General features: G+C 44.7%; 1 protein-coding gene across 1 annotated transcript in view; it reads right to left on the reverse strand.

The window, feature by feature from the left end:
• The window catches only part of SMARCA2 (SWI/SNF related, matrix associated, actin dependent regulator of chromatin, subfamily a, member 2), a 180,400-nt gene that overhangs the window by 121,504 nt on the left and 43,990 nt on the right, over positions 1–14,906 (reverse strand). The window contains exons 7-10 of the mRNA XM_060237411.1: positions 8,956–9,082; positions 8,415–8,588; positions 4,183–4,356; positions 2,977–3,147 (exon numbers count right to left, since the gene is read on the reverse strand). Coding sequence (XP_060093394.1) covers positions 2,977–3,147; positions 4,183–4,356; positions 8,415–8,588; positions 8,956–9,082 — 646 coding nt within the window. The remainder of the gene's footprint in view (positions 1–2,976; positions 3,148–4,182; positions 4,357–8,414; positions 8,589–8,955; positions 9,083–14,906) is intronic.

Genomic DNA, 14,906 nt, shown 5'->3' on the forward strand with positions numbered 1-14,906 from the left:
TTGAAGCCCCCATCCTTTAGCGCTATAAATCAGGAGTGGCCAATGGAAGCTCTCCAGATGTTTTTTGCCTTTAACTCCCATCAGCCCCAGCCATCAGCCATGCTGGCTGGGGCTGATGGGAGTTGTAGGCAAAAAACATCTGGAGAGCTACCGTTGGCCACCCCTGCTATAAATCAATCAAAACCAAGTTTGCTTTCACTAATATGCTTCTAATGAAGAGACTAAAAAGCTGCTCTGACTGAAACCTGGCAGCCATGATTCATGCTTTTGTAACCTCAGAACAATTATTATAATTCCAGTTTACATTCTTCTTCAAAGATTATCTGAAAGGACCTCAGTCATCTTGATTGAGGAAGACATAAAAAGGGATCCTTGAGGCCTACACGCTCGGGGAAAGGACTGATGAAATGGCTGGTGCTAAGAGCAAATTGAGAACTCTCCCAATTACATGAGAACTGTGCACGTGTATGAACCATGACTCCAAGCTAAATCATCATTAAAAAAGATGCCAAGAAATTTTTGATCAAAATACTAGTCAGCTTCTAAGTGTCAAATATCAGTGAATCTATCTGTCAAGACAGGACGGCCTTTACTTATGTGGGAAATCCCTGGGATTAGCACACACACAGACACTCTTCCTGAACTCAGATATCACAACAAGATCCAATTAAACTAAGATTAGACAGCTTGCAGCTGTGCTCACACAGACACCTCACTCATCTCACCCTTGTTCTTCCTCAGAGAACAGACTGGTATCTGCATTCATATGTCAGGAGGAACCACAGTTCATTTCAAACCATAAATCCTTCATGCCACAAGAGAACATCATAGGAATGAGAAGCAACAAGTCATGTTCATATACATGTCAGATTAACTGAAGTTGAATTCAGCCAACATCTTAACTCTGTGTTTTGTCCTAATGACTGAGAAAGATGTATCCATGACCATACATGCACTTGGTCTCATGGAGGATCCTGAAAGGAGAGTCTACCTGCTAAATACTGGGAACTTTGGTAACAAAACCAGTTGTGTAAACATAGCCCTAAGTAAGATCAGGAGCATGCATAAGAACATAAGAGAAGCCATGTTGGATCAGGCCAATGGCCCATCCAGTCCAACACTGTCACAGTGTGGTCAAAAAACCCCAAGTGCCATCAGAAGGTCCATCAGTGAGGCCAGGACACTAGCCCTCCCACTGTGCCCCTCCCAAGCACAAGAATACAGAGCATCACTTCCCCAGACAGAGAGTTCCAACAATACGCTGTGGCTAATAGCCAGTGATGGACCTCTGCAGAGTCAGTTAGCTAAACGTGTGTGTTAACTTTGCTGTGTTATCTTCCTAAGATTTTGTTAAAGTGTTCCACCTTTTAATTAAGTTGCCTTTGTAAGAATGCAAAGGTTCTGACAGATTATTCTGTAATAACCACCTTGTCCATATTGCCTTTCTATCAAGCCCTTTTGCCAGAGGCTCTAAATAAAACAAAGGACAGGTAGTAACTAGGGATGGGCACAAACCAAACCATGAACTGAGGTTCAAGCACAAAGTGGGTCAGTTTGTGGCTCCTGAAAATTAATGTTATGTCACCACAGAGTACATAATGGAGATTAAGAGAGAGTTTGTTCCTTCCTTCCTTCCAATGCTTGGCTTCCCCTGGCACCCCGCAGCTGAGAGCTCCTGAGGAAGTAAAGAGAAGGCAGTTTAAACTGCCTTGCCTTCAAGCCTCGTCTTTCCCAGGCAATCCATGCCCAGAGGGACCCTGAGGAAGCTGAGTCCCATGGCCACAAGGCACCTGGGAAAGCCAAGGAAAGGCAGTTTCAACTGCATTCCCTCCAAGCCTTGGGCATCCTGCAGCTGCGGGGCACCTGAGGAAGGCAAGGGAAGGCAGCTTGAACTGTGTTCCCACCTGGGATCAGCCATAGCGCTCCTGTGAAAGTCAATCCTGGTGTGTGGGGGGGAGGCAGTTCAAGCTGCCTTCCCTCAGAGCCCCAGCTGAGCATGTGGGGAGACTTCTCCCCAAAGAGTCAGTTTTTCTGTGGGCTCTGCTGGGCTGTCCAGCTTCAGCCAGGCAGCCCAGCAGATTCCCAGCTGAGCCCACGGGGAGACCTATCCCCGATCTTTCTTTGCTTCCCCAGTTGGCCTGCCAGGGCCAGCTGGCTGGGGAAGAGAAGAGAGAAGGTGAGAGGTCTCTCCATTGTACCTTATGGCCCCATAGGACCCTAGGACCCATAGGGTACAGTGGAGAGGTTGTGTTGCGGCTGCAGCACAATTCTAGAGAAGGGGTATACTTCTTTCTACAGTTACACTGTAGTAGCAGTACAATCTCTCCACTGAGCCTATGGGTCCACTTGCCAATGAAACTGACCATGTCTGACAGGAAGTGAGCTCTGAAGGCCTTTGGAGCTCACTGGGAATGGGACAAGCCAGATGAACCACAAACCAGTTTGTCCAATGAAGAAATTCGTAGAGGTCCATGAAAAACCCAAACCACTAACCTCCATTTTTCCAGTTTGTGCCCATATCTAGTAGAAACAACTGAATTACAAAGTTAGAGAATGACAAACTTTCTATGCCATTTCTGCCTAATTCTTGGTTTATGTAATAGATTGTACCCAGGTCTAAATTGAAATTGGGGAGAGAAAGGAACTCTGCTGGAGCAGCCTGATTCTGCTGCAATGGGCTATAATAAACTCAATCAAAAAAATAAATTATAGAAACACATTTGAAATAACTGGTTGGGAGAAAAAGAGTTTTTAACCTAGTAAATAATTATTCAAAAGGGATTTGCGAGTGTTAAAACCGAGATACTTTTCACTTTGCAGCACAGATTTCAGCTGGCAAAGATTTTTTATTTTATTGCATCAAGATCTGAGAGACATTTTTGGAAAAGGTGCTGCTTACTTTTCCTGGGAAAGAAAAGAAAGAATAGAGGGAAATATTTTAAAAGGCTAATAGTGACAGCTGAACTATACACTTGCCTTCTTTCTTCTCCTCCTCTTTTTCTTTTCTTTGGCAGCTTGTGCTTGCTTGTGCTCCCACACCAGATTAGTCAGGTTAGCCACATATTCATCAGTTTGCTGTAGTAGGTATGCCAAACGCCGGTCTTTCTTCTGATCAATCAGTTTACGGTAGCCTTCTTCATCTTCAGCCTAGCAATGCAGGAAAATCAAAAATTAATGTTATGTCATCACAGAGTACATAATTACCCATTATAGATCCAGACTGGTTTAACTGAGGAAGGAGCAATTTCAACCACTCACATACGTCTGGGTGTCAACCAAGTAAGGGGGGAACATCAACCATACTTATTCACTACCTTGCTGCCATTTTAAAAATGGTTGTCATAATGGCACTAAGCCAATCTTTAGATGTGCTCTAATAGTCCCCAAAATAAAACAACTGTCTATATTCTGTTTGAGGCATTAAAAGAATTTTTGTAGTGCCTGAAAAGGCTTAGGATGCAATGCACTGAGTTGGCATATTCCAGAGATATGCCAACAGAAAGCCCTGCTGGAGTTATGCTGGTGCTGTGCCAGTGTAAGTGCTGGGCAGTAATGAGTCATGCCACTGAACGAGCAGAACATCATAGGTTTCCTAAACAGATCCAGTACCAGATACTAACCAGATGCTGATATAATGTTATACCACCAAGAACCCTGACATAGCTCAAAATCATCCCATGGGGCGGCACATACGAAGGAAAAAAGTGCCCTCTCACACATCCTAGTCTTCGCCCAAACATAGCAGCAGTTTAGGATGTCAACTAAATCTGAAGCTAATGACATCCCTCTATTTTGCTACCCGTCACCATGTAACCTCCAACCTGGATACCCACAGTTTATATAACTGGCTTCTGTCAGGCACATTTGAAGCAAAGAGCCTTGAACTGTGTTGGTGGGGACTGTACAAAAAAGCCAGAGAAGGGACACTTAGCATCAACAGCCAAGTGAGAAAATCAGCATTGATGCATTTGCCTAACTATGCTCTATCCAGAACCTCTACAGATATTCTCCTACAGGACACCACAGGGAAGATGGTTTCCCCTGTGGAGTTGGCAAGGACAATGAACACCATACAGGTAAGGAAGGAAAAACCTCAGCATTTTATACTACTCCTAGACCACCAAAATGTAATGTACATGTTAAGAACCACAGTGACTGGCTTCTTCGCAATGTCTCTCTTACCATCAGCCTTCTCATTCTTTCTTTTTCAATCCTCTCTGTTTCTTTTTTCTGTTCACGCTCAGTATTAGCATGCCAAGTAGCAACGGCTTTGGAAAGTTTCTGAATTTTGCCAGCCACTGATCGATGGTACTCTTTAAAATCTTTAGCATGTTGCAGGATGCTGTTGAGATATTCCTGTAAAACAATTAAATACTAAATAACTCTGAACATGCATAAATTTCCACAAATCAAGTATGCTATGCAGAGGTGTCAAACTCATTCGTTACAAGGGGGGATCTGACATAAATGTCACTTCGTTAGGCTGGGCCATGAGTGCCATAAAATGTAACACCAGGTACCGGAGGCATAAACTTTATAAAGGACATGAACAAGCCCAATTAACGATATTATTTTTTACTCAAAATACAAACATGCTTAAAACATTAACACTCTTACAGTATTTCCTTACACTATCTCCATGATGCTCACTCACCCACTTCCACCACCCATTACACAGTAGCACTGGGACAGTATACACTGGGACAGGTGTCATGCCCTGGCTCCCCTGTTGGTGCACTCCCTCTGGTGGTCACTGCCATAGCTTCCCAGGGGACTTCCTCAGAAGGTGGTCAGAGGTCTCAGAATGGGAGAAGCCAGATTTCAGTCACCCTATTGGCCTTCTCCCTGGCTGGATCCCTCCTCACTGTGTCTCTCTCTCTCTCAGCTTCTGAGCTTCAACAGCTTCCAGTCATCGGAACTCCTGCTTGATCCTTGTGCAGGCCACCCTTTATATCCCTCCCAGCTCCCTAGCCCTTGCCCCTTTGCTCAGCCCCTCCCTTATTTATATACAAAGATGCCCAACCAGAGGCCTGAGTGCAGCTGTGTTTGCTGGGCCTGTTCAGGCTGGCGAGGCATTTCCTTCCACTATGCGGCAGGCCCTGCAGGGCTCGCTGTGGTCCAGGGGATGCCAGCTCACCTCGTGTTGGGGCCATGGCACCTACATCTGGTGCAGCCAAACTCTCCTGGCCCTGTGCTGCTTCCCTGGTCACTTGTGGCCACTCAGGGGTGGGGTGCCGTTCTGCCTGAGCTACAGGCCTAGTCCAATGATCACCTGGGTGGGCTCCAGCTCAAATTCTTTGGCAGGGGCCTACCTCTTCTTTGGCTGGATGGACATTGCTGCGAGCCTCCAGCTCACCCGTCTGCTTATCTCTCCCTATGGTGGGTGTTTGGGGCATAGGGCTGCATGGCTCACCTGGGGAGTGAGGGTGGTCACAGTGCGAGTCCCTGCTGGGAGTGGCCAGGACAAAAGGGTCATAATGCAAAGCCTCTGTCATCCAGCAATAAAGGTAATCAGTTGCTCACAGGCCAGATAAGAGCCCTGGATGGGCAAGTTCCAGACCACAGACTGTATGTTTGACACCCCTGCAGGATTCTGATATAACAACTTGATGATAATCCCCAGCCCCAAAGAATCTCAAGTGTCCTCAGCTAGGGCCAAGGCTTTCTTAGTCTTGGTCCCTACCTGGTGGAACTCTCTGCTAGACGATGTCCAGGACCTGCAGGATCTTCTATAATTCCACAGGGCCTGTAAGGCAGAGATGTTCCACCAGGCTTTTGATAGAGGTGTTTTACAGAAGACAGTGAAAGTTGGTTGCCTCTCTTCTTGTCCACCTTCCTTCAGAAGGGTTACTCCCCCACCCTATCCCATATGCTCCAAAAGTCTGAAGAAAATGAACAATTAGCAAAATGCCATCGAGTATTGTTATTGTTTTACTGTATTAAATTGAATATCATATTATGTTTTGTATTTTTATTTGATGTATATTGCCCAGAATCCGGCCTTGGCTGGGATGGGGTGATTAATCAAATGGAATAAATTAAAATGATGATCATGTTAATATTACTTTTGTGACTTAGTGCTAAGCTATATAAATGACAAGGTTATGTACTTAGCTCAGGAATGAACCCGTTAACTCCTGAATAACATTTATGCTTTAAACTAACATGGTAACCTCAGTCAAACCACAGAAACATCTGCTTTAGCTGAAGTGCACATTGGTTAAGTTGACACAGTGTGTATATATATGTATATATACACATATATATATATAAATTTTTTGGCCACTGTGTGACACAGAGTGTTGGACTGGATGGACCATTGGCCTGATCCAACATGGCTTCTCTTATGTTCTTATGACTCTAGTCAGGCTTATGTGTCATCCTGAAGTGGGACATACTTTAAATGCTAATTAAGTACTGTCTTGCAATGATACTTGGGTTTGAATAACTCAATAAGAACATAGTAAAGCCAGTTTTCAGTCACCTCCTCTGGACTCTGAGAGCATCTGAAAAAAAAATTCAATCTCTGATATAAAACATAAGATATAAAAGGTGAGGGAGCGCTGAGCTCCTGCAGGACAATGCTCTCCCTGGGTCAACTTCATTCAATGATACATTTTACTTTTAAAAATACTATTAAAACTGTCATTAATAATGCAACCTTAAGCAGTTACACTTTTCTAAGCCCACTGGTGTCAAATGACTTAGAACGATATAACTCTACTGAGAATAGTACTGTAAACATCCCAGCAGTTGCCCTATTCTTCTTAACAGTACAAAAAAGCAAGACCACTAGGTGCTGAAAACAAAAGAAGTTGCATAATAAACAAGTAAAATAGTGAATCAGATTATTAAAAACTCAGTCAAGGAACACAAACCTAGCCACCAATGCTTGTGCATATAATTAAAATTGTCTTCACCAAGCACCTAAAATTAAACGTATTTGGCACCAGGGAAACAGGTGTTCCAAAGGCAAGCTGCTGCCACAGAAAAGACTATGTAGCCACCCATTTGATCATTGAAAATGGGAGAGCACAGAGGAGAATTTTTCCCTATTATAATTATTGTAGGCTTCAGCTACTGGTGAATGTTTGCAGAGATTCCCACATAAACACAAGTTTTTGCAAATAAAAATGTAAGCTCCTTGGAGTCTGGTTTGGCCCCATTCTAAAGGTGATAATAGTTATTAAGATTGTAAGCTCTTTGGAGTCTGGTTTGGTCCCACTTCAAAGTGATAGCAAATAGCAAACAGGACTATAAGTTTTTTTTTTTAAGATTCAACCTATTTATCCTTGGACTTGAAGATTTGAAACAGTGTACTAGATCAACCCACCATAGTCCATTCTTTATATCTGGGATTTGTATGTTGTATATTGGTAAAGAAGTGACAGGCTATTACTGAATTGTCTCTTCTTGTGCCTGGAGTGTATTTTTGATTGATATTCTTCATGCTGTGGTCCTTTGTTTTGACTACTTATTCTTAGGGAACATTCATACAGCAGCAGTCAATCAGACACTCTAGTTTTAAGCAATTTAGGGCTTTAAAAGGCAGAAACTGTTTAACTGGGTACCACATGGAATATCCATGCATCCTTCTGCAGACATTGGCATTACAACATCCCCATTCTGCAAACCTGCAGGCTGAGTTCTCACTCCCCAATGAACTATATAGACAACTACACCTATGTTTTGCTTGGATTAATTTTCAGAACCAGCAGGTAAGACATTGAATAGAGGTCCTGCTTTTTGTGCCCCCAAGTTTGAACGCAAGATGAAAAATTCTGAAAAGTAGAACTTTCTCTGTTCTGGTGTCTCAGTTTTGGAACTCTCTGGTGCTGAACCTCTTGAGTGTCAAATAGGAAAAATATTTTTTTCATTTTCAGTGTCTGTTGATGGCTAGCTTTATATAGTAGATGTTACTTATATGTTATGCTCACTTCTTTATAGGGTTGTTTATATAGCTGTTTGCAGGAGGGCCGGAGTATAAATTAACAGAAATAAATAAATAAAATATATTAGGGATGCTTTAAAGTATGATAGCTGATGTTTATGGTGTGGCTTTTTATTGTGAATGTTGCTGCTAATTTTATTCTGTTGGTTTTTATTTTTTGTAGAATGCCTCAAGAACCTTGGTTAAGGTCACAGGATAGAGAATGCAGCTCAAATATGCAGCCTTCTATAAATAAAGTTTTATTCAAGATATTAGTTTTTGAGTGCAAGCACTCTGGACTCAAACTTTGTTCTGCTGCTTCAGACAAACACAGCTACCCAACTGGATTCAATACACAAAGTCATAATCAAAGAAACCATGAAGAGCACAATGAGCTGCTTTCAACAAAAGTTGCTGCTATATACAGCAAAACAAAAGACTTAGTGTAATAGACCAAAAATCCAGCTGATGAAAATGACTATACCTGGTGCTTTTGTCTACGTTTTCTTTCCTGTTCTATCTTCTGTTGTTTCTCAAGTTTTTCAGTCATTCGGGCTTCCCTCAGAGTTTGGCGCTTGCTGCGTTTGTAGGCCTTTGAGTTCAGAGCAGTCTCCAAAGTTGTGTCACGACGCATGCACGCCACAACCTCTTGTCTTAACTGTGAACCATAACAGAAAAATGTTAAAAAGCAAATAATTTCTCAAACCCAGCAACTGATCTGAATAAACAGAAATCAAAAAGCTTCTTTTTTTTCTATTTAGGATTCCTCCAATTATGACTAGACTCCTAGTCTGCTGAATTGATTAAGTTAATCAATCTGTCTTGCAGCTGAAAAGATTGCCAAAATAGAAATTAATTTCAATAAAATTCATTCATTTCTGGAATGTATATGCAATACAGAATACAAATCAACATGATTCGGTGTAACTTGTTTAAAAGTAATTTGGTTTCATAGAATATTTATGTACATAGTTGTCCTTTTAAGAATAGTCCTTCATGCATTAGAACTCTGATAACTGGATTACCTGGCGCTGGAAATTCAGTAGCCTAAGTGCCTTCAGCTCCACTGTAGCTTTAGTTCTCAGATCTGGAGGCAATGAGCCAGGCAAATTTTCTAGCTCCTGAATTCTGTGAGCAATTCGAGCCTGAAGTCTAAGCAGGTATAGATAGAATTAGTGATTTATTTTTTTAAAAAAAAATTCTACCCTGAACACAGCATATTTCTCAACACATCTTCCAAGTAACATTTTATGGACAAATATTCATAAGGATCAATAAAAAGGGCCAGGCAGCCAACAATAAAAGAATAATAAAACAAAAAGACCAGTGCTAAACCATGTTTTTCAAACTCAATGAAGGCAGCAAAGCAAATACAAACAAAACGACAAAAAAAAAATTAAAATAAAGCAAAAAAAAATTCAAAATTACTGGCAATCACTCTAGTGCTGGGAAAACAAATACTTTCACCTGGTACTGGGCAAATCCCTGTGGAGAGGAAGTTCCATAACCACAGTACCATAACAGAGAAGGCTGCATGTGCGGTGCTCACCCATTTTACTTCTAAAGGGAAAAAATAAACAGTGCAGAGCCTCCAATAAATCTTAACCCATGGAAATGCTTATATGGGAGTAGACAGTTCTTGGTCCCAGACTACTTATGTATGGGGGGGAAAGGTTTTATTTGCCAAATCCATGTCTATTCAACTGTCTAGAAACATCTCTATAATCCTATGCAAAGTTATTTTGGAGCAAGCCTCACTGAACTCAACAGTACTTGCTTCTTAAACAGGCAAAGGATAAGGCAGTGTGAACACATGAAGCTGCCTTATACTGAATCAATGTCAGCATTATCTATTCAGACAGCAGTGGCTCTCCAGGGTCTCCACTGGGGGTCTTTCACTTACTACCTGATCCGTAACTGGAGATACTAAGGACTGAATCTTGGGCCTTCTGCATGCCAAGCAGATGCTCTACCACTGGTCACAGCCCTTCCCAAGTACGTTTCTTAGGTACGCACACACAGATACACAATGCATAAAAATAAGGAACCTCCAAATGCAAATATTCAAGTTATTTGGGCATATAAATTGCTTGAGAATTACCAGTATATCTGAAAACTCTTTGGACTACAAGGAAGAGAAATAGATTTGCTGGAGGGTGGGGACAGGAAGGAATCTTGTATAACAGCCTCAAAAGGCAAGTAATTTTTTCACACTTTTTCTGACAAGATTTGGACATAAAACATACATGCACATTCATTTCTGGTTATTAATAAGGAAAATGTAACTGCACTAAAAGTGTAGTTGTGGTCATTCTATTCAGGCATCAATAAATTTATCCAGCTGTAAGCTATCCCAGTCAAATCTTGTATTATCACACTACTAAAAGGTAAGAATTATTGTTATTGATACTAATTGAGTCGCTGGCAGCTCTGATATGAAAAGTTGTTAACTAAGCATAATGTTAAGAGTTTTGTCAGTCCAGCACCAGACAGCCCATTGAAGAGCAACACTTTTGGAAGCTCTGATATGAAAAGTTGTTAACTAAGCATAATGTTAAGAGTTTTGTCAGTCCAGCACCAGACAGCCCATTGAAGAGCAACACTTTTGGAAGCCATATGAATTCTAACATTACATGGGTGCCAATGTGCTTCCTCATCAATACCAGGGCAGGAAGCCAACCGCAGCAAAATCCAGGCATTACATGGTTTAGCAGCTCAGCAACAAGCAACTGAAGCAGCTGTCACAGTTCCCTCTGAGACCAGCACCTCTGAGACCAGCACCCAGTTGTAGAAACAATGGTACATCATAAACTTCTGGCTCAGAGTTATGAAGGCTATTTAGACAGGTTATGAAAACTATTTACAATTTACAAAGACTATTTAGATCAGCACAGTCAACAACCATCTTCCTTTTCTGCACACCCCTTCCAACCCTCCGAGCAATTAACACAGAACAATGGTCACATTCAACAGCCAGTTTCCTTATCACTACCCTTCCAGGAAGCCCCACCAAACAATGGGCACATCCACAAACCTATTGTCCTTTCACCACACCCCCTCCAGCCTAGAAATAGCAGCTCTCCAGTCTAAGTCAAAGGCTGAGAGCCGCTTTTCTGGCGTTGGCTTCATGGTCAGGAACTCCATAGCCTCCAAACTCGAAAACCTGCCAACAGGTAACTCAGATCGCATCATGTCCATGCGCCTCCCACTTCAAAACAAGCAGCATGCAACACTCTTCAGTGTGTATGCCCCAACCCTTCAAGCAGATACTGCAGAAAAGAACAAGTTCTATGCTGATCTACGCAACCTCGTACGGAAGACCCCTACAGAGGACAAGGTGATCATCCTTGGCGACTTCAATGCCAGAGTAGGTAAAGACTCGGAAGCCTGGAAAGGAGTACTTGGCAAACACGGCATTGGCAACTGCAATGATAACGGGCACCTCCTGTTACAATTCTGCACGGAGCACCAGCTCACCATCACCAACACTATCTTTCAGCAGAAGAACAGCCTGAAGACAACCTGGATGCACCCACGGTCCAAGCACTGGCACCTTATCGACTACATTCTGGTGCGCCAGAGAGACCTTCGAGATGTCTTACACACCCGAGTAATGCCCAGTGCGGAATGTCATACGGATCATCGTCTTGTACGCTGCAATCTCCGTCTTCACTTTAAACCCACACCCAGGAGAGGAGGTATCCCTCGGAGGAAGCTTCAGGTTGGCAGCCTTCAGTCAGCCGAAGTTAAAGCTGCCTTCCAGGCAAAACTCCAGTCAAGAATTGAGGACCCCAGTTGCCCCACAGACCCTTCTCCAGAAGCACTCTGGGAACACCTAAAAACTACCATCCTGTTGATCTCTGAAGAAGTCCTCGGGTTCTCCACAAGGAAAAACAAGGACTGGTTTGACGAGAACAATCAAGAGATCCAAGAATTACTAGCGAAAAAGAGATCTGCCTACCAAGCACATCTTGCTCAGCCCTCCTGTCCCGGGAAAAAAGCAATCTTCCGCGCTGCATGTAGCAACCTCCAGCGCAAGCTTCGAGACATTCAGAACAAGTGGTGGACCAAGCTTGCAGAGAGAACCCAGCTGTGTGCAGACACTGGTGATTTAAGAGGGTTCTACGAAGCCCTGAAGGCAGTATATGGCCCATCATATCAGGCTCAGAGTCCCTTGCGTAGTGCAGACGGCCAAGTGCTCCTCACAGACAAGGCATCCATACTGAACCGGTGGTCGGAGTATTTTCAGGTTCTCTTCAGTGCCAACCGCATAGTTCAAGATTCAGCAATCCACCTCACCCCACTTCAACCAGTGAAAACAGATGAGATCCCCACCCTAGAAAAGACTGTTAAAGTCATCAAGCAACTGAAAAGTGGCAAGGCAGCGGGAGTTGATGGAATCCCACCAGAGATCTGGAAGCATGGGGGCACAGTACTACATAGCACACTTCACAAAGTACTTGTCACCTGCTGGGAACAAGGCAAATTACCACAGGACTTTCGCGATGCAATCATCATCACTCTACACAAGAACAAAGGAGAAAAGTCAGACTGCTCCAACTACCGGGGGATAAGCCTGCTCTCCATCGCAGGCAAAATCCTTGCCAGAATACTCCTGAACAGACTGGTGCCCACCATTGCAGAAGAACTCCTCCCAGAGAGCCAGTGCGGCTTCAGAGCTAACAGGAGCACCACCGACATGGTATTTGTTCTCAGGCAGCTCCAAGAGAAATGCAGGGAACAGAACAAGGGTCTATATGTGACTTTTGTCGACCTTACCAAAGCTTTTGATACCGTTAGCAGGAAAGGCCTGTGGCAAATCTTGGAACGTTTAGGATGTCCCCCAAGGTTCCTCAGCATGATCATCCAGCTACATGAAGACCAGCGAGGCCAAGTCAGACACTGCAACGACCTCTCGGAGCCCTTCCCAATAGGCACAGGTGTAAAGCAAGGCTGCGTTCTCGCACCAACTCTCTTTACGATCTTCTTTAGCATGATGCTTCAAAGAGCCGCAGTAGATCTAGATGATGACGATGGTGTCTACATCCGCTATCGCACCGATGCAGGCCTGTTCAACCTGAGGCGACTAAAGGCTCACTCCAAGACAATGGAAAAACTCATCCGAGAGCTACTATTTGCTGATGATGCTGCACTCGTCTCCCACTCGGTATCAGCTCTGCAGCATATGACGTCCTGCTTTGCAGAGGCTGCCAAGCTATTCGGCCTAGAAGTTAGTCTGAAGAAGACAGAAGCTCTCCACCAGCCTGCACCCCAGGAAGATTATCACACTCCCTGCATCACTGTGGGTGAATCAGTTCTGAAGACAGTCCAGAACTTCAGCTACCTGGGGTGCATCATCTCCTCAGATGCCAAGAGCGACAAGGAGATTGACAACAGGCTGGCAAAGGCAAACCGTGCATTTGGCCGACTGCACAAAAGAGTGTGGAGCAACAAGCATCTGAAAAAAGGCACAAAGATCAATGTTTACAAAGCGGTTGTGATGACAACCCTCATCTACGGCTCCGAATCGTGGGTTTTATACCGTCATCACCTGCGACTCCTTGAGCGCTTTCATCAGCGCTGCCTTCGCACCATCCTCAACATCCACTGGAGTGACTTTGTGACCAACACTGAAGTCCTCAAGAGGGCGGAGGTTACAAGCATCGAAGCACTGCTGTTGAAGATGCAGCTGCGCTGGGCAGGGCATATTTCTAGGATGGAAAACCACTGCCTTCCCAAGATTGCTCTGTATGGCAAACTTTCCACTGGCCATCGAAATAGAGGGGCACCAAAGAAGAGGTACAAGGACTCCTTGAAGAGATCCCTTGGCACGTGTTGCATCAACCATCACCAGTGGTCTGACCTAGCCTCAGATCGCAAAGCATGGAGGCACACCATCCACCAGGCTGTCTCTTCCTTTGAGAACGCACACATAGCTGGTCTTGAGGACAAAAGGAGATTGAGGAAGAATCGCACTGCTACAGCACCAACCCGAAATCAGACTTTTCCCTGCAGCCACTGTGGCCGGATCTGCCTGTCCCGCATTGGTCCTGTCAGCCACCAGCGAGCCTGCAGCAGACGTGGACTGCTGCACCCTTCTTAAATCTTCGTTCGCGAAGTCAAGCCAAGAGAGAGAGAGATCGGGGTGGCCAACGGTAGCTCTCCATATGTTTTTTGCCTACATCAGCCCCAGTGTCATGGGTGCTGGGGGCCCTGCAGAAGAAGCCGAGCCTGCAGAAGAAACTGTGCCCCTGCCACCTGCACCAGTGCCCCTGCCTCCTGCTGGAGAAGATCCAAGCCCCCCTGCCTCGCCCTCTCGGGTGACTCATGTGCGTGACCGCCTTCGTCAGGACCTCAGGGATCGGAGGAGGGCGGCACGCTCACGAGCAAGACGCTCCCTGAGCCCTGAGTTTTGAAAGGATTCTGGCTTTTCTAGGAGTGAGGGTGCTTGAGTCTCAGCAGGATCCTGGCTGCCCTCTGAGTCAGCAATTAGCCCAAATGGGCAACAGACAGCAGAGGGCTATATAGCTGTGGGCTTTGGGAGGCGGCTTTGTGGAAGCAACTAGTCACTTACCTGACGTTCTAGCATCCACTTCGGCTTCTGGACCCCCTGACTCTGGCATTGACGTCTGGACCCCCTGACTTCGGCTTCTGAACCTCTGACCTACGATACCTGGACTGTGATTCGGTTTTGGCGCTTTGGACGCTCCTTGCTACCCAGCTACAGACCTTGACTGCCCCTGGACTTCGCCTGGCCTGGCCCCAGTCCGTGACACCCAGCCAGCATGGCCAATGGCTGGGGCTGATGGGAGTTGTAGGCAAAAAACATCTGGAGAGCTACCGTTGGCCACCCCTGTTGTAGATAAATGCTCAGTTGTGTTCCTTCCACTGAGTTGAATGGGGGAGCTTAGGCTTCCAAATAATCAGGTTCCAGCGGGGGATCCCCCAGTTTTGCAGGCTCCTTCCCACTCCCAGT

The sequence above is a fragment of the Heteronotia binoei genome, chromosome 4 (assembly GCF_032191835.1).
Source record: "Heteronotia binoei isolate CCM8104 ecotype False Entrance Well chromosome 4, APGP_CSIRO_Hbin_v1, whole genome shotgun sequence".
Classification (NCBI taxonomy): domain Eukaryota; kingdom Metazoa; phylum Chordata; class Lepidosauria; order Squamata; family Gekkonidae; genus Heteronotia; species Heteronotia binoei.